This window comes from Berghia stephanieae, chromosome 4, assembly GCF_034508935.2.
Source record: "Berghia stephanieae isolate SIO BIC M18660-M18661 chromosome 4, UCSD_Bste_1.3, whole genome shotgun sequence".
NCBI lineage: Eukaryota > Metazoa > Mollusca > Gastropoda > Nudibranchia > Aeolidiidae > Berghia > Berghia stephanieae.
The window spans coordinates 53,062,508-53,080,680 of NC_088363.1; the positions used below are offsets into that span (position 1 = coordinate 53,062,508).

General features: G+C 33.7%; 1 protein-coding gene across 1 annotated transcript; it reads right to left on the bottom strand.

Annotated features, from left to right (window-relative positions):
* Positions 1-299: 299 nt before the first annotated feature.
* LOC144970810 (dnaJ homolog subfamily C member 16-like) lies at positions 300-18,140 on the bottom strand. Its single transcript, XM_078910841.1, has 14 exons — positions 17,667-18,140; positions 15,118-15,184; positions 13,946-14,139; positions 13,365-13,498; positions 12,159-12,346; positions 10,253-10,513; positions 9,551-9,684; positions 7,312-7,504; positions 6,794-6,985; positions 6,004-6,071; positions 5,443-5,592; positions 4,445-4,609; positions 3,535-3,726; positions 300-2,317 (listed from the first exon to the last, which is right to left on the bottom strand). The coding sequence occupies exons 1-14, from the start codon at positions 17,810-17,812 to the stop codon at positions 2,110-2,112; spliced, it is 2,292 nt and encodes a 763-aa protein (XP_078766967.1). The 5' UTR covers positions 17,813-18,140; the 3' UTR covers positions 300-2,109.
* Positions 18,141-18,173: the final 33 nt, after the last annotated feature.

Genomic DNA, 18,173 nt, shown 5'->3' on the forward strand with positions numbered 1-18,173 from the left:
AAAATTTGTATCCATGCTCGTCAAAACTAATATTCAAATAATATCTACAATATCTAACATTCCAATATAATATGCATTGTATTCTATGACTGACAATGGTAACAGTAAGAAAGTAAATAAATATGACAATGACATGAGAGTTCAAGTAAAACCAAATCATTTTACTATGAAATATAAAGCATGCTTTATGACTAGTGCAGGTAGTAAGACAAGTATTATATATATATATATATATATATATATATATATATATATATATATATATATATATATATATATATATATATATATATATATATATATATATATAATACTTGTCTTGATAATATAAAATACACAAACTGATAATCAACTTTAATAAAGAATCTGTTGTGGACAACAAAATCAAGATGTGTGATGGTAAAAGTTTTCTCATTACAAATAAATAACAAACACGCCTTTACCTATTTCCTGACAAATGTCCTTTTAAGGCTTAATGAGAAAATAACATTTACATCAAAAGAATAGGCCTAATCAAAGCTGTAATTCTGATAAATCGTAATTTTAAAAAATAAGACAGTTAACTGACTTTTATAGTCAAGAGAGTGGCAAACTTATCTTCAAGCGAACAGGCAGGAATTGAGTTTTTCTAGTATGCAAAAGAAAAGACTTATTATTGGCAGTGGTCTCACTACACTTTTGCCTCAAATGCAAATCTGCTGTATAGGTTCCTTTGATTTCGTAAGTCTCGTAACAAAAAGGCAGGAGATTAATTTATTTATTTATTACAATGGACTGATCAGGACAATTATCCAATAAGCATGGTTGATGTTTTGATTTGAAGATAGGCCTTGAGATAAAATCAATTGCAATTTTAAATAAATTATGACCTCAAAAAAACAAAAAAATGCAAGTAAATTACTCAATGCCAACTCAATTTGATGGGGGACAAAATAAACATCTTGAGAGTATTCCTCATACAAGAGGATCATTCTTATTCCATGGCTGAGAGTAAATACATCTTGAGATACCATCATATATACTCCATTTTAGATGTGTAAAAATAATTTTAAAAGAAAATAAAATTTAAATTAAAAGGCCAGCCAGTGACGATGACAACAACTCAAGGCTAACTACCTTTTGTTTGGCAGTGATAGAAATTGAAACAATTCAACTCTATGGCTGGCAAAAAAAATTTAGAAAAAAAAAAAAAACATCCAGCAAATCGCAGTTTGATCTAACACCTTGCTAAAAAATTTTTTTAAATATAAAAAAAGTGCACATCCTCACTCTAACCAACACCAGGTACCTCGGGTTGAAAAAAAAAGGGCAAAGACCAGTTTTAAACACATTTTTTTAAAAAGCAACAAAAAAAAACCCCCCAAAAAACAACAAATAAATGCAATTAGACCTTGGATCAAATTATCCGAATCTTGTATAATTCTGAACATACTATTAACATAAAGGTAGTGAAATCAAATGAATAAAAACTGTCACAAATCAAACATGATTGTCTCGCTTGATTTGATTTTTTTTTTTTTTTAAATATGTTTATCATACTGAAAACATTCTTCCTGCGTCTTGAATTCTCTAAGAATTTAAATTCTTGTGTCCAAGATTCTTCAACATAATATCATATAAATCGACTATGTCATAAACTCAATACAAAGCATTTCTTTAATTTGCCCCAGTATACTTGTGAGCTGATTTCACTCTGACCTCATACATTTTACTGTAAAATTTGAACAAAAAAAAAAAACAAACAATTCTAACTAAAAATGGGATGGAAACTTAATACTTGTACCACCAAATCACAGTGCCCTAATCCACTTTTACAATGTTACATTAAGATATCCACCCAATTAATACAAACCAACTTTTCTTTTTTAAACTGTGAAGTTAAGCCTATGAACATTCCACTCCCATTTACATTTTCATATTAAAAATAGCTTTTCACACCCAATCAAAAAAAAAAAACAAAAAAACAAACAAACAAGCAAACAAGTAATGGAAACTGGACACAGAACACTTAGCATGCAATCCAATAACACACATAATCATAAATCCAATTCACTATAATACATATATAACATCGTGTCATCACACAAGCTGACAAAGCGTGACCTGTCATTATCTCATCTCAGGCCAGTAGGATAGCCGCACTTTTTTCACAGACCCATCAAAAACACGATCCAACCAGAGGGATAGCCCTGATAAAACCTCGTCTAAAAATAGAATGCTTTCTTCTCTGGACCCTTTCTCATCTGAATCACTTGAATCAGAGTCCCCGAAGCCTACAGCTCTTGTCACGTTACTACCATGATGTTTTCTCATCCATCTGGAAAACAAATCAAATCAGTCATGTTAAAAAGAAACAATCCATTAAAAAAAAAAAAAAGAATATAAAAAATGTCCTCCTTCAAGGCCATAAAGTCCGTGGAACAGGAGTTTATCCTGGTTTTCTGAAATGTTAAAGGGCAGTAAAAACTGTGTCACATTCTACATTGGACATTAGTCTACCACAAAATACCTTCAATAAGATCTATCAGATTCTCAGCTACCTAATCACTGCTGGATGGAGAGAGGAAACTATTTGCAAAATGTTTTCCCAAAGAGCATACTGCCTGGGCTCAAACTTGCGACCAAATTTTGGTCAAGTTGTGGGTTCAAATGATAAAAAGAAAGCAGACATATCCAATATTAATCCTGGTTTTTAGATTATTAAATTGACAGAAACAATTACTTTCCATCCCTGTTAATAATTAACCAATCACTGTTGGTTGGACTAAGGGGTCTGAAAAATTCTTGACTGGACTCGATATTTATACCATTATTGTGAGTCCAGTCCTCTCTTACAACTAGGTTATCGGGATTCCCTATGAGAAGGATCAATAAACACAAAGAAAAAATCATCTTGGAATGTCCTTGTGTCGTAGTAAAAAATCATTAACACAAAAACATGCCTTGAACTCTTCTCCAAAGAGATGGGTGGTGGTTTCATGATTTGAACAAGGACTGCTAAATGAGTACTCATTTCAACAAGATTTTTTATAAATTTATCAAAAGCTGAATTTCTCGACTAAATATGACTTTATTCAATAAGCCAAAATATTCAGCTCATGACAGGACAGAAAGAGTAGTTCACATAATCATTATATACATTTTTAACCTAAAGCTTCTTTTAGGTGAGTCTTTAAATTTAAATTTACGTATTTTAAACAAAGAAAATGAATTTTGATTCTCAAAGTGAGTCCAAAAAAAATAAAAAAATAGGAGAAAATGTGAGAATGCATGAGTAGATATTATGTTGAGTTGTTTACTAGAGCTGATGTTTTTTTTAAATCTTTTAAAATGATCTAAATGTCGGTGAAAGATCATAAAGATCTAACATTTATTCATTTTGTTATTATTTTCATTTGGTATCACACCTATGTACTCTGAGTAATATGCAGTCTATTCCGACAATAACATTTTTAAAAAATGAATTACATATGTTCAAATATTCTTTGTCCTTAAAAAATAAAAAGTTAAATTACTTTGGTACACAAAACTTACTTCCTGGCACGTTTGGGGTGGTAGATGTAGTAGTATTTACGGTATCCATTTAAGGCCAGCACTGTGCCTACACAGTTGCGGTTGTTGATGGATTCCAGAGAGATCTTAAAATCCAGACTGAGTTCCAACAGATGGCGGTACCAGTCTAAGTAATACTCCAATTGGAGGAAGGCAAAAGTAAGACCACTGTATCTGGAAGAGTTGAAATAGTAAAGCTGCATGACTACAATATACTTCTATATTCCTTTAATCAATAATAATAGACATTCCATATATCATACTGTACTCCTGATGGCATTCCCCAGGGTTGTCGATTTGGAAGGAAAAAACTTACTGAACTTTTATGAGAACAGATTGACTGAACCCCCTATTTAAACACTGAACTCCAGTAAAAAGACATTATGTACTTACTTATTTCCGTTCACTAGATGATTGGGAAATATATGGAGGTTTTTTTCCTTAAACATACTGAATATAGGAAATTGGCAACCTTGATTACCAGAAAACAATTGCCTTTAAATGGGCGTGAAATAATTCACTTGTTTTGAAAACTATCTTTGATTAAAAATAGATTCTGACTAAATGTACTCAGAAATGGGGGTGAGGTGATGGGGTGAATAAGCTAATAGTAATACAATTGGTATTTTTAATCTTTACTCATTTAGACTACAAGGCTGAATCCTGTCCACAAGAGTGAATACTCTATAGATTATCTATATATCTGACTTGGTGATGTCCAGCTGACAGCATTTTATGATAATGTATGAAGGAGCCAAAGTTTTTCAAAAAATATTTTCAGGAAAAAAAGTATCATTCACAATTTTCATGTCAAAAAAATTTTCTATTTTCCATTAAGGAATACAACAAGGTGCAAATTAATTGAGGAAAAACAATTTAGAATAACATATACCTTGAATAGGGCTGCATGATTTCAGCAAATACCCTCAGTAATTTTTCTTTTGATGTCTCATCTACAAGGACTGCTATCGTTAACCCGGTATCTGCTTCAGAGACGAGATTGGCAAATGTCTCTGATCTGATTTCATACAGGTGAATTGTTTGATTATCCTGGGAGCTGGAAGGTCAAAATATGTATAATCAAATAATTAATGATTTTATGCTTAGGATCGACATTCAGCAATACTTATTATTCTAACGTGTGTTGTGAATATTCTAATGCCAGTCAATACAGAAATAAAAACACAATTTTAAAATAAATTCTTTTAAAAGCATCCTCGACTAGGGATTGTATCTCAGGCCTCCTGAATTTTGGACACTTGTGCCACAAAGGCCATCCAATCTCGTGGACAATGTAACGCTCATATATCTAACACAGAAGAGGGATGTTATAAAATGAATTCTATATCCATTTACATCTAATTTTCAGACTCCTTTAGTCTTACACCAAAGGCTTCTTTCCAATTTTATCCCCTTTATTAGTTCAAAATATTTCTTAGTAATGAACTAGAAAACTCATAAAAATTGTGATACTTAAAAAAAAGGATGCATATTAACAGCAATCAGAAAAAACGAAAAGCATGGAAATAAGCCAGAATTTCTGATAATGAAAACATAACTTAAGTTTCTTCTTTTTCCTCATGTAAACCAACTGACTCAGCAAAGAGATAACCATTGTTGATGGGCATTAAATTTTATAAAATTGATGGTGCCTTTCTAATAGCGAAAGGCTGTTGTGCACTTTGAAAGCCTTCAACATTGTTCAAAAGCTTACAACCAACAGATAGTTTAATGTTAACTCTGAATCTCACTAACAGATCGTTTAAAGTGAAGTTTTCTCAAATCAAACAAAATCTTATTGAAGTAAATATTCGGGAAAATAAAAATAAATAAATAAAAAATTTGCAAGATTGAAATAGCATTTTTATTATATGAATAACTTCCTCTTACCAAGAAGGTGGCCGTTTCTGTGCCTGTCTGGCCATCTTCTCCTTCTTCATCTGCTCAGCCTCACTTTCAGCCAGTTTCCTCATGCTCATAGCCATCATGCCCATAAATGCAATGGCTGCCACTGCTGTGATGACAGTCATACCATCGTAACTATTGGTAAAGTAAAAAATAAGAAGAGACCATTTTATCAGTATAAAAAAAAAATAATAAAAAAATAAATTTAATGCAGAAAACAAACGAATATGAATGTTATATTTACTATTTTCTTTATGGCCCTTGAATCAAGATAAAATTAAATTGATGAAACTTAGCTATTTGCATTATTTATAGTGATTTTTGACAATGCAGAGATACTACTGAGGGCCTGGACCCCAAACAAATCTCCATAGCAGAGGAATATAACAATGGACTTGAAATAATAGAAATTTGCTAATTAGCAAATATTGGAACCTCGTGATTCATAGAAATAAAAACATTTAATGCATGCCAATCATTCTTTTCACAAATAATATGCTTTTCCTTAAAGTGAAAATAATAATAATTTAAGCCTATCCAACATACCTGACAAAGTAGTAATAGGCTCTGTCTGACCAGTCTCCGAGCTTGTAAACAATTCTTGTAAACAAACTCTGAATAGAATAAATGTGATGGAGGAACTCAACTATGATAGATGCAAATAATTTTATTAAAATATTTGATAAACATATCAAGACAAAATATCAAATACTTTTTGAGCTATTTTAGAAGACAAGCCTTATCATCATCATAAAAATCTGAAAAGGTATGTATGAAGATGTGTGGCTATGTGGTCTTGTGGTATGACACTTGTCTTCGGATAGAAAAGCCAACGGTTCAAGTCCTACTTGCGGCAAAGTTGAGTCCTTGGAAAAGGTTCTTTACTCATATTCTCTCACTGTCTGTACTCAGATATGAGTACCTGGCCGTTAACAGCCTTGTATCTGTTGGAAAATATTGTAATATCGTCTAACAGGCGATGTTTCATCCTACATGTTAAGTGTTGCTGTCAGCTAGAGACTCCCTGTAACTGTAAAGTGCCTTGAATATGTTTAGGGATATTGTGTTATATAAATGCTCCAGTCTTTTGATCTTTTAATTTTTAAATCAAATTTTTATTACCTTTTCTTCATCTAATAAAAATGTCAATAATACATGTCTTTAAGTTTCTCATGAAATCCTCTAAAGAATGGAAAATACGAAGCGAGTGTAATATATATGTTATTTTTAATATCAGAATCCCCTTCATCAACTACAAAATGATTAAAAGTAATGAAAGTTGGGCATTCATTGAATTAATTACATTAGCAAAACCCTTTATAAATCTTTTCCTCACCAGCATGTGTTCGTTGTAAAACTCTGGGATGATGGCTCTGTAAGGCAGTAAGTTGTCTCCCTCAAGGATTTGGGTCAGCCTCTTCTCCAGAACATTGCGTGACTGCGGGGTCAATTCAGGATCCAAACTCCAACCCTGCTCAAGGAACTCATATTGCACACGGCGGGAGTCCAATCTCCAAAAGATGATGACCTAATCAGACACGTTTATATTCAAGTTTAAGGTTTGTTGGCAAGTCATCAACAATGATTATCAAGACTGATAGCTTGCTCAGAATATAATTACCAAAAATAAAATAACAAAGAAACAAGAAGAAAAGAAGTCAAATGCAAGATGACAATGATGATGATGATGATGATGATGATGATGATGATGATGATGATGAAGTTGATGTCGATGTTCATCATGATGATGATAATTTGGTAAAATTTTATTACAATAAACTAAAACATGATAAGAATAAAACGCAAGTGAAAAAACAAATGAAAAGCTGGAATAAAAACAATTTTCTTTCCTACCTCAACAACAACATGAGATCTGGTCTCATTGCCCTTGGCGAGGGCCTTGATAAAACTCTGCTGCACATCTTCATAGATGTAGGCAAATTGAACAAACTCTGAGGAGAACTTAGAGGTCTGAGCCAAGGAGCGGAAGGTAGAACTGGCCACTTCATGATTGGCAGACCTTCTTGTGAGCAAGGCAACACACAGTCTGGAGGACAAAGAGGTTTGAAATGTAAAGGAAGTAACTTATCATCCCATTAACTGTACCATATATTTAGAAAATTGCTATAAGTAGATTTAAAAGAATAAAAATTGTCCTTTAAAGCACAAAGCCCAAAAGCCAGTTTTATCCCAGTTTCTGTAGCATTTAATGGTTAGAAACTATCATAAGTAACTTTTGTAAAGACCACTGGTAAAGTGCTTTCTGCAAGGTCTAATGTCAAGCTAACAAACAACAGCTGTGTGACAAAAGAGGTTAGATAAAAAAAAAAAAACCATAGCTGAACTTCATTCCATAGCTTGATATTTAAGTGCTTTACTGAGCTATTGGGCCAGCCTTGCCCTCTCATCAATAAAAAAAATGATATAAAGCATGCGAAATTGTGTACTGATTTGGCAAAACATGTGGGATGTCACACGAGCTAGTTTTGAGAAACGAGTAAATGCAGGTAAAAAATCGTTATCTGCATGATTTTCGTTTTTTCATTTCATTTTTATCATCCATCCAACTAAATTCTCACAAAATGATTTTACAATTTAAAGCTTATAGATAATTAAATTTGATTATTTTCTAAGCTCTATCGATGTGAAAAACCTTCAAAATGGACCTAAAACCTGCCTCTCAGTTAGAAGATTTCAATTCAGCGCTGAGAACCTGAGAAATTTTCCCAAACTCCAACATATTACATATCATTCTTTTTTGTTCATTGTTCATTCTTTGGAATGCAAGTCAGTGCACATGAATACAAGCTACAATTGAGTCAATGAGTCCTTAAAACTAGTATTAGTATAACGAATACTGAGAGAGCAATCAGCCAGATGGGATGAAGCCACACAAGATTATCCTCCTCTCAAAGTATCAAGTTGCATTGTCAAGAAGGGCAAAATGGGGAAATAAAGTCAAAATCGTTGGTTTGTGTTATAGAAGGGCTTTCTTTTTTATTTTTGAGTATGGATGTCTTGTGCAAGTGTTGTTGTAATGACATTGTAACTGTATTTTAAACATTTTGTAATAAAAATACATGTCTTGTCTTTAAAGGCGATTTTTAATTTTTGACCTTCAAATGTGAATAGCTTCAGCCCTAATTAACCCATCGCTTGACAGAACACCCGATGCGGCCACTGATTTCCAACCTCAATTATGGCAGAACGCCTGGTTGTGACCAGTGATTCCCCATATCTAGTGCTTTGTTTTGAAGCTCTTTTTGATTGGGAAAATACATTAGTATATAAAAAATGCGAATTTCCGAAAGTATGAGAAGAATGAAAATGAAAGTAACTTTTTACTGTTTCCAATTTTGACAATTATTAGTGAGGTGACGATTTTTTTCAATCTAGTCCAAAAAACGAAGTGAAAATGCCATTGATTTCCTAAATTCTTTTGGTTCTTGAAACCATGTCAGACGATGATGATGATGTTTGTGGTGATTCTGGTGATGAATTGGACATTGAAGATAATTTTGAAATGGAAGAGACATCATTAGAACCCGATATTGATGAAAATAGTGATCCAGAACCAACCCCAGAATGGTCAAACTCAGACATCCTAAACAATGTCAAACTAGAGGATTGTTCGGCATTTTCAGGCCAAACATATAAGTTTCTTGGTGTCAAAATGTAGATAAATTGTTCCTCTACCGAACACAATTTAAATCATGAAAATCCCACTAATAGAGATGGCAAAATGTTTTGTTTTTTTGTGACCTGTGGTAAATTTTCCAACAGAGTTATCTCCCTGTCCTTGATTGTTGGGATTAAAGTTCCTGAGAATGGGCTGTCAAGCAACGGGTTAAGATAATTACAAGATTCAAATTACATTTTGTCCAGAAATGGTACCTCTATTCATATATGTAAAAATATGGGATTCAAATATTTCCGACATCTGACGGGTTTTGCCAGATCATCACACATTTTTTCAAAGCTATCATCTACCAATTATAACTTATTAAAAAGCAGAGAGGATTAATATGAATGATAACACAACTTAAACTGTATTTTTTTTTTTAAAACAACAACAAAATAAAGCATATCCTACTTTTTCTGTTTTTTATGTTTGGGTTGCTCCGGACAGAGCTCCTCAAAGACTTTCTGTGAGGAGAGTCTTGGAAGAGATAGAAATTTGTTGGAAGCCACAACTTCATCAATGGTGGAACGAGATAATTGCTGCATCTGATCAAAAAGAATTATGAACAATTTAGAATGACCGAGGCTATGATCAACCGTATCAAGTAAAATCAAGTAATGTTGAATGTGGTCTGTGACCAGATGAATGAAAATGATGCAAAAATCCCTGGCACAAATGTTATTTCCTTGACACCTATTACTTCACTTAACTCGAGTATGAATGAGCACTTGGCTATAGAAGTGACATGCATTGCATGGTGCATTAATGAAAAAGATGCCTAGCAAATAATTTGTAGTATACATAATAAACAACAATAATCATCAATGTTGATAAAATTAAAATAACAAGAATTTTTAAAATGTTGATAATGTTAATGATAATAATAACAATAATAATAATAATAATAATAAAATCATTATTATTATTATCATTTTTATTATTGTCATTATTATTATTATCATTATTATTATTATATTATTTTTATTATTATCATTATCATTATACAACACTTAATAACATCTTTAATGTCCAAAAATGGTAATTCAAGTTAAATAAAAAAATGTTTAAACTTAATAACCTTTCACATATATATTTCTTTCTCTTTGGACTTACAGAAATGGCAGCCGTGGGTGATTCAGCTTCTTCATTCCAGATGTAGAGAGATTCCCTGTATTTGTTGATGTTGTTCTTCTTGAGAATAGTGCTCACATCAGACCCATCGGTGTTGACGTACCCAAAGGCCACTCTCTCTGCATGGAAAAAGGCAGGGGCCAAGAACCTGAGTGAAGGCTCAGATTTTTTCCCAAAGAAAACAGCCCTAACCCTGTTGTCTTTCCAGCCATCCAAGAACGATTTGAAGTTGCCATCGTTTAACTGGGAGAGAAAATGTTGAGAGGTTAAAGATAAAGGAATCAGAAAATTGAAAAAAGATATAATGAATAAAAATGAACTTTATTCATCAAAAGGGAACATTAATTTGTAAACATTTTTTCTTCATCCAGCACAACCATCACTTCCAAATGGTGCGCACTCTCTCTCTCACACACACACACACACACACACTAAACAGACACACACACATACATACAATTTTTTTTTAATCAACAAGGTAATCTCAGATCAATAGCTTAGAATTTATTGTATGGGTCCTATTCCTATCTATTCAGTTCTATCCAAAAAAAAAAAATAGAATTTAGAGAGGCAGCACAGTCTACATTACATATCATGTGAAATGTGTTTGAAAGGGTATCTATCAACCAGAAAATATTTTGCAACTGATCTATGTAATGCGCTTTGAGGCCCTGGCATAAAGCGCAACAGAAATGCTGTTACTATTATAAGGATTGCCAATTCAGGGGGCAAAGATTTACTGAACTTTTACACAAACACATAAACCGACCTCTTTCAGGGTATTGGACTCCAGTAAAAAGATATTATAAACCGACCCCTTTCAGAGCTTTGGACTCCAGTAAAAAGATAGTATATTCTTACTTTTTTTCCCGTTTAGCAGGTGATTGGAAAATATACTGAGGGCTTATAACATATACTGAATTCCGTAATTATACAGAAAATACCTTGTATTATTATTATTATTATTATTATTATTATTATTATTATTATTATTATTATTATTATTATTGTTATTGTTATTATATTATTATTATTATTATATTATTATTATTATTATTATTATTATTATTATTATTATTATTATTACTATTAAATCATATAACAAATACCAGGATAAACTTGGACTCCTTTGCCCCAGCAGCTTAAAAAAGATTGTTTGTATCATTTTTGATACTTCAGATGTGACCAACTGTCGCAAAACGGTAAATTGAATTTTAAGCTAAATGTCTAAAATTTGGCTGAAGTCAAATACCACCATTGAAAAGAGTGAGATTTTTTTTCTTCACACTTCAAAAACTTACATTTTCTTATCATAATCCTTTTGACTTAAAATCTCAGTCTTTTTATCTGGTTCATTCTGATATATGCCCATTCAGAGAAGGTGTGTCACAAACATCCATATTCAGAAAAGTAGTAGTATTTATTTTTTGTGTTACCTATTGTCTTGTAAAAGACAGATAGACTGAGCATAGCCAAAATAATAAAGAGATGCAGATGGCTAGGACATGTTGCCAGAATGGAGGCAACTGCTCTCCCAAGAATAACAATCTGCTAGGTAGCTGATGGCAAAAGGTGAAGAGGCAAGCCAAAAGAAACCTTAGAGAAGATCCATGGATAAAGAGCTTAAAGATGCTGGCATATCCTGGAACAACATCGCTGTTCATGCAGCTGACAAATAAGAACGGAAGTCTTTAGTCTTTAGTAAATGCCTTATGTGCCCCATGGCTTGATAAGGGAAGTAAGCATTTCTTTGTATGTATAGCGTCATAGAGCACTTTGTGGATTCTGAGCACTGTATAAATTAAGTATTACATTACATATGAGGAAATAATATGAATGCTTTGAACAACATAGAGCTTTAAAATATCTATCTAATTCCAATACATACCATGGTCATAGTGTAAGATGGAAACAAGCCTTGCATGAAATCACGGAGGTAATTGAAACTTATGGAGTTGCTCTTGTAGAAGTAAGCACGACCTGACACCAGCCCCATCAGAGTTGGAGCGGAGTGGATGTGGAAGTGACTGGCCAATCCTCTAGAGCGACTTAAATGAATCACACCCACGCACATACCTGTGTAAAGAAATGTAACGAGAATATCTTAGAATTTGAAATGAAATGTGTGCATATGTAAGTGTGTGTCTGTCTGTCAGAGAGAGAGAGAGAGAGAGAGAGAGAGAGAGAGAGAGAGAAAGAGAATTAAAGAGAGAGAGAGGGGGGGGGGGGATTTTATGCTAAGTTCTGACCTTGTCAGAAAATAAAATAGTAGTAAAGTATATTTGTCCTTCTTGCATGTGAATGAATTTCTTTTGATTTTCAGTTTATCAGAATTTTTTTTTAAAACCTCCATATCTACCCAGGTGTAAATGGATATTAGGCTCTATATGGGTAGTGTAGCTGTGTCAAATAGAACAGATCTGATGATGAAAATGCCCTGTTAAAACTGCAGATATAGAACTATAATGCAGTACACAAACAAAATGCCCTTTTATTATTATGATCAGAATTTTTTAAAATTTCTAACATCAATGAATTAAGATGATCATAAGAAGTCCTTCAGAATCATTCAGCCCATGGAGCTGAAGATTATCTCAGTTTCTATAGCGTGAAACAGACAATAAAGAAATTTCTTACTACCCTTTGGGTAGGACCCTAGATTATCGCAAAGTACTTGCTGCCAGATCTTACAGACCCAGCTACCTAATCACTGCTGGGTGGACAGGGGGGTCAGAAAAAAAGCTAGACTTTACCCAGGATCCATCTCAGTCCCTTTGTGTGAAAAGTGAGTGCTCTACGAACTGAGCCATCAGGACCACCATAATGATAAAATCTTGTTAATAATTCGTAAACCTTGAGACTTCTTTGAGGTCTCAGTTTTAAGAATCAAAAAAAGTGGGGGATCTCATCTTAATTTTAATTCTTCAATATATCAAATTATAAACTTTTAGCCAAAATTTTTCTTTAAAAAAATAAAAAAGGAAAAGTGTCAGTAGAGTGCAACAGAATAGCCCTGATGCCAAAGATTATTTAAGTTGTATAAACAATTTTTGAATTGCCATCTATAACAACATACTGAACACTGCTCACTTACCTATACTGTCCAATTCATTTATAAATTTACTAACAACTGGTTCAATCCGCATGCAGCTGAAACAAAAGTCTGCGTAGACATAGAAGAAACAAGGATTCTGGTAGGACTGAGGATTTAACTTGCTTTCAAAATTTCTGAAGAAGACATGAAAAGAACAAATATAAGTATAAGCAATGAAAAAGGTATATGTCAAAAGATTTTTTTAAAAAGATGATAAAAATATTAAAGTGTTGGTAAATGTGATGGGTTAAACCGCTTTCCTATTTTCATTGAAAAATTTAAGGTTGTAACACATGTGTTAGCAATTCAATATTTTTTAAAACAAGTTCTACAATCATGGATTCCTCATGAAGGCATAAAACTTGCGTAGATTTACAATCTGGTTACAGCTTGCTTCCGAAAAATGGTGTAGATAAAAATCAACCACACGTATATCTTTGCCTAGTAAAACGTATTCACAATTGTAGTATTCTATATGCTTAAATACCTGTACATATTTGTAAAATGTTACAACTCCAAGAACAATGATAACTTAGTAGGTATATTAGGAACACGCAAAATTTTAATCTTCACTATCTCACCGCAAAGTAATATGAAATTTTTCCAACCCATTCCCATCTCCACCACCAAATCCAAAAGGATGACCGAATCCCCCTGAGAAGAATTGGTCAAAAGGGTGAAAACCACCTCCAGGGTGGTGCCTTGGTTGACGATCTTGAGCAGATGTGAATCCATAGTTGTCGTAGTTTGCTCTTTTCTCAGGATCGCTTAAAGTCTGAAAATATAGAAAAAGTTTCCTAGTATAAGCCAATATTACAAATCACACAAAAATAACTTTGAAGAAAATCTTATAACACAGTATCAAAAAAAATAAAAACAAATAAAATAAACCAAGGAAGATATAAGATTTTTATTTTGAGCCCATTTAGCAATGGACGAGGTAGAGAGGTTAGAATCTTTTGACTTGTAATGCACATTCATGATATTGTTAGAATAAAAAGCACTACATTGACAAACATTGTCTGATTACACAGGAATTTACAAACATTTCCAAACACAATTCAATGAATTGGGCGAAGTGGCCGATTGGTTAAGGCATTGCACTGTGACCCAGAAGGTCCCAGGTTCCAGCCCCTCTTCAGGCACTTTGTTTTTTTGCTCTTTGTTTTTTTCCTTGGGCAAGAGTATTAACCTCCAATTTGCTCACTTGAACAACATTGGTGATTCCTGTTGATATCAGACATCTTGTTTGATGAATTATCTATATTCCTTCGTGGAATGTCTAGGTAACGATATCTTATGATATTATGGCGGAAAGGCAATTAAAATTCAGTGAATACACGAATCTCCCTCTTGGCTATTATAGTGTTGGATATTAAATGAGAGCAGGTTTAAATAAATCGTCTTCGGGGTCGTTTGTACTGTGCATATATTCGCAGTGCAAATTTGATTCCATATAACATTCTGAGGATTTAACAAAGGATTCCTGTGCCAGGTAAACATAGTACAATGCGGGGATGATCGATACAAATGTAATTATTTTTTTCAGTTACCTAAAAATGTGAAATCTACTGCAAATAATTTGTTGCACCATTTGAGCCACTTTCTAAGCTTGCTTATAAAGAGCTTTCAGATAATTACATTGTGAATTTTTTTAATGGGATGAAAACTGAAAATAAAAATAATAACTGAAAGGAAGAGAGGAATCCCATGGATAACTATCATTACTAATGACTATCTATGATTTACATACCTCATAGGCTTCATTTATCTTTGTAAACTTGTCTGTGGCTGAAGGGTCTCTATTCTTATCTGGATGCCTAGAATACAAAAGGGACTATGAATAACAGTATTTTTGAGAAACCAAAAGAAAAAAGAGAGGATATAGAGAGAGGAAGACTATACAGTAGAACATGAAAAAAACGTACTCGGAAATAGCGAGAACTCGGAAATAGCGAGTAAAATCTAAATCCCCGTTTTTTTCTCTTATTTGAGTCAATAAAATTAGCATGAAAGTAGCGAGTATGAAAAAGAGGTCAACTCGGAAATAACGAGCATTTCCTGCCCCAGCCTAGGACTTCGAACGAAGTAAAGCAAAACAACAGACAAGGGTGATTTAAATATTTTTAGCCTAGCTTCTTTCCTTTTCTTATTTCTCGTTACAAGTAATATTACATAGTAGCCTAGTCTGTTGTAGTACATAGGAGGAGAAACAAATTTGGGTGGGGGTTGGGTGCGTGTGTTTGTGTGCGTGTATTGGGGGTGGGGTCAATGTGGTGCCACACGACGCGTGAGGTAAGCACTGGCAGCCAACATGTCAACATGCCTCACTTAGCAGCATCGGTCAGCGACGAACGACACGATCAGCGAGAGAAGGGAGCGTGGAACCATCATTTCAGTGGGTCAGTTATTGAGTGATGCGCTTGCTTACCTCATTGAACATGCCTAGTGCATACAAACACTCGCACACACACACATGAAATCTTGATGGAAATGGAAGGGGTGGGTTTTAGGGGTGGATCAACTTCAACCCGTGACCATCATTACGTAGTTAACGAAGGCCGTGTTTAACCCCGCCCCCACCCCACTTTATCCACACACAGTCATTTGCGGCACACACGCACAAACACACACACACACACACATTGTCTTTCCATCTTTTTGTACGGCCGAGTGACCTTTTCTGGTAACTCGGGAATAGCGAGAACTCTGAAATAGCGAGTAATCAGGAGTGGACCCGTCGAACTCGCTATTTCCGAGTTCTACTGTTATTTATATATATATATATATATATATATATATATATATATATATATATATATATATTATATAGAAGAGAGAGAGAGAGAGAGAGAGAGAGAGAGAGAGAGAGAGAGGGAGATAGAAAGAGAGAGAGAAAGAGAGAGAGAGAGAGAGAGAGACATAACGAAGTAATCTCATTCCAAGGCAAAGACAGAAAGAAAGTTTTAAGATGGTAGCTTTCTCAATGTAAAAAAAAGATATTTTTGTTTAAAATTTTAAAAATAAAGGAAAAAGAAAGAAGAAAAGTTAGAAAATCTGAGTGTATGTGTTTGGGTGGAGTTGGTAGCCTTGTATTGGGCTCCAATAATGTAAGTCCCTATAATACTTTCATCTTTATTATATTAAACACAAAACATTTTGTGTGCGTGTGGGTTTGGGTTGTTTTTTGTGGATGTTTTGTGAAATCAGAATAACTGGTATAATCAATTTCCGTAGCTCACAGTCGATATAGAGAAAAAGTGCCTTCCTCATTTCAGTTGCAATTTATTCAAAGAGAGAGAGAGAGAGAGAGAGAGAGAGAGAGAGAGAGAGAGAGAGAGAGAGAGAGAGAGAGAGAGAGAGAGAGAGAGAGAGAGAGAGGAGAGAGAGAGAGAGAGAGGAGAGAGAGAGAGGAGAGAGAGAGAAAGAGAGAGAGAGAGGGGGGGGGGGGGGGTGGGAGGGTGATGCAAGGTGCTCTGGTTAAAAAGTGGGTTTACTCAGTAGGAATAGTCTCCCATGGCAGTACAGCTTGTGTTTGTTTTTTAAATTATTGATAATTACATAAAATTGATGCAAATGAAAATAACAATAAATGGTATACTAGCTATCAACAGGTAGTCTAAACCTGCTTTATTTCGATCATTTGGAAGTCCAGTTAGAAATTAAAAAGAAAAGAGTTAAAACTTTAAAAAGAACAAAAGTCAGTCAAAGTAACTGTGGTCTCTAAAGGAAACGCTGTTTAACAACATATATGTCCAAATAAAATCAGGACGAGAAAAAGTTATTGTGTTACTGTTAGACAGGTAACAGTCCTTATACTTTACAGAACTCTTCTTCTATTTCTATATTAGTTATTAAGTTTCCCCTTCTGCCCACTTCCCCTCCCCCTCTTTTTGGGCACTATTGTTGAAATTTGAGTCTGAATGAATAACTATGACTATGGGATATTCAGACTCCAGTTAGAATTGCCACTTCGATGGCCTATATTATAAAATTTGAATTGACCTCTCTTGTATCTGATATAGACTGATACCCCATCCCCAGCCCCACCACACATTCTCAGTTATTCAGTTCCTTCTCTTTGACTTTGACTTTGACTTAGGATGACTTATCAGTATTATCAGGTTACTTGCTGATTTCCAAAATATAATCGAGAAATTTATCTGAGCAGTTTAAGCCCCATATTTCAAACTTTTAGCTCACTACTAAAGTGAATTAAGTCTAGACTTAAGTTTAAATAGGCTTGTATTTTTGTCAGTTGACAAAGGGCCAATTCTTGAACTTGATTCTTCTTATTCTTACCATTCCCTTGCAAGTCTTTTGTAGGCTTGTTTGATTTCTTTACTACTGGCACCTCTGCTAATGCCTAAAACATCGTAAAGCTCGTTGTTACATAAGCTCACTCCTACACACAAAAGGAATAGAAAACTTAGGAATGTTGAGTCCATCTTTCTTTTCTTGCACAAGATTTATCTATCATTGATCAATTTTTTTTCTCCTTATTATAATTCTTGGTTCGTAATTCGTTCTTCGTTTCCTGCTAACTTTTCTCTTTCTCATTGATAACTAATAACTTCCCAGTTTTAATATTTCGTTGTTTTTTTTCAGCTTGAGAAAATGCTTTTGATTTAAGTAGTGCAATTAATTGAAGTTGCAATATTTATAGATACTATAAGTGTTATATTTTGATTCAATGGATGATGGCAAAATTGAGATCTAGGATGAAACGATGCCTCTTTACTCGTACTCATTATGAAACTAATTAATCAAATAAACGAGTTTTATATTCAACCACGATTATTATGGCCT

What these genes read in the sequence shown, in the direction of transcription:
- LOC144970810 (XM_078910841.1), bottom strand. Translation starts at nt 17,812, where the DNA reads ATGGACTCAACATTCCTAAGTTTTCTATTCCTTTTGTGTGTAGGAGTG. An exon ending in AAATTTCATATTACTTTGCG is followed by an intron (nt 13,499 to 13,945) that starts GTGAGATAGTGA and finishes TGTCTTCTTCAG; the next exon opens with AAATTTTGAAAGCAAGTTAA. An exon ending in TTTACAACGAACACATGCTG is followed by an intron (nt 6,072 to 6,793) that starts GTGAGGAAAAGA and finishes TATTCTATTCAG; the next exon opens with AGTTTGTTTACAAGAATTGT.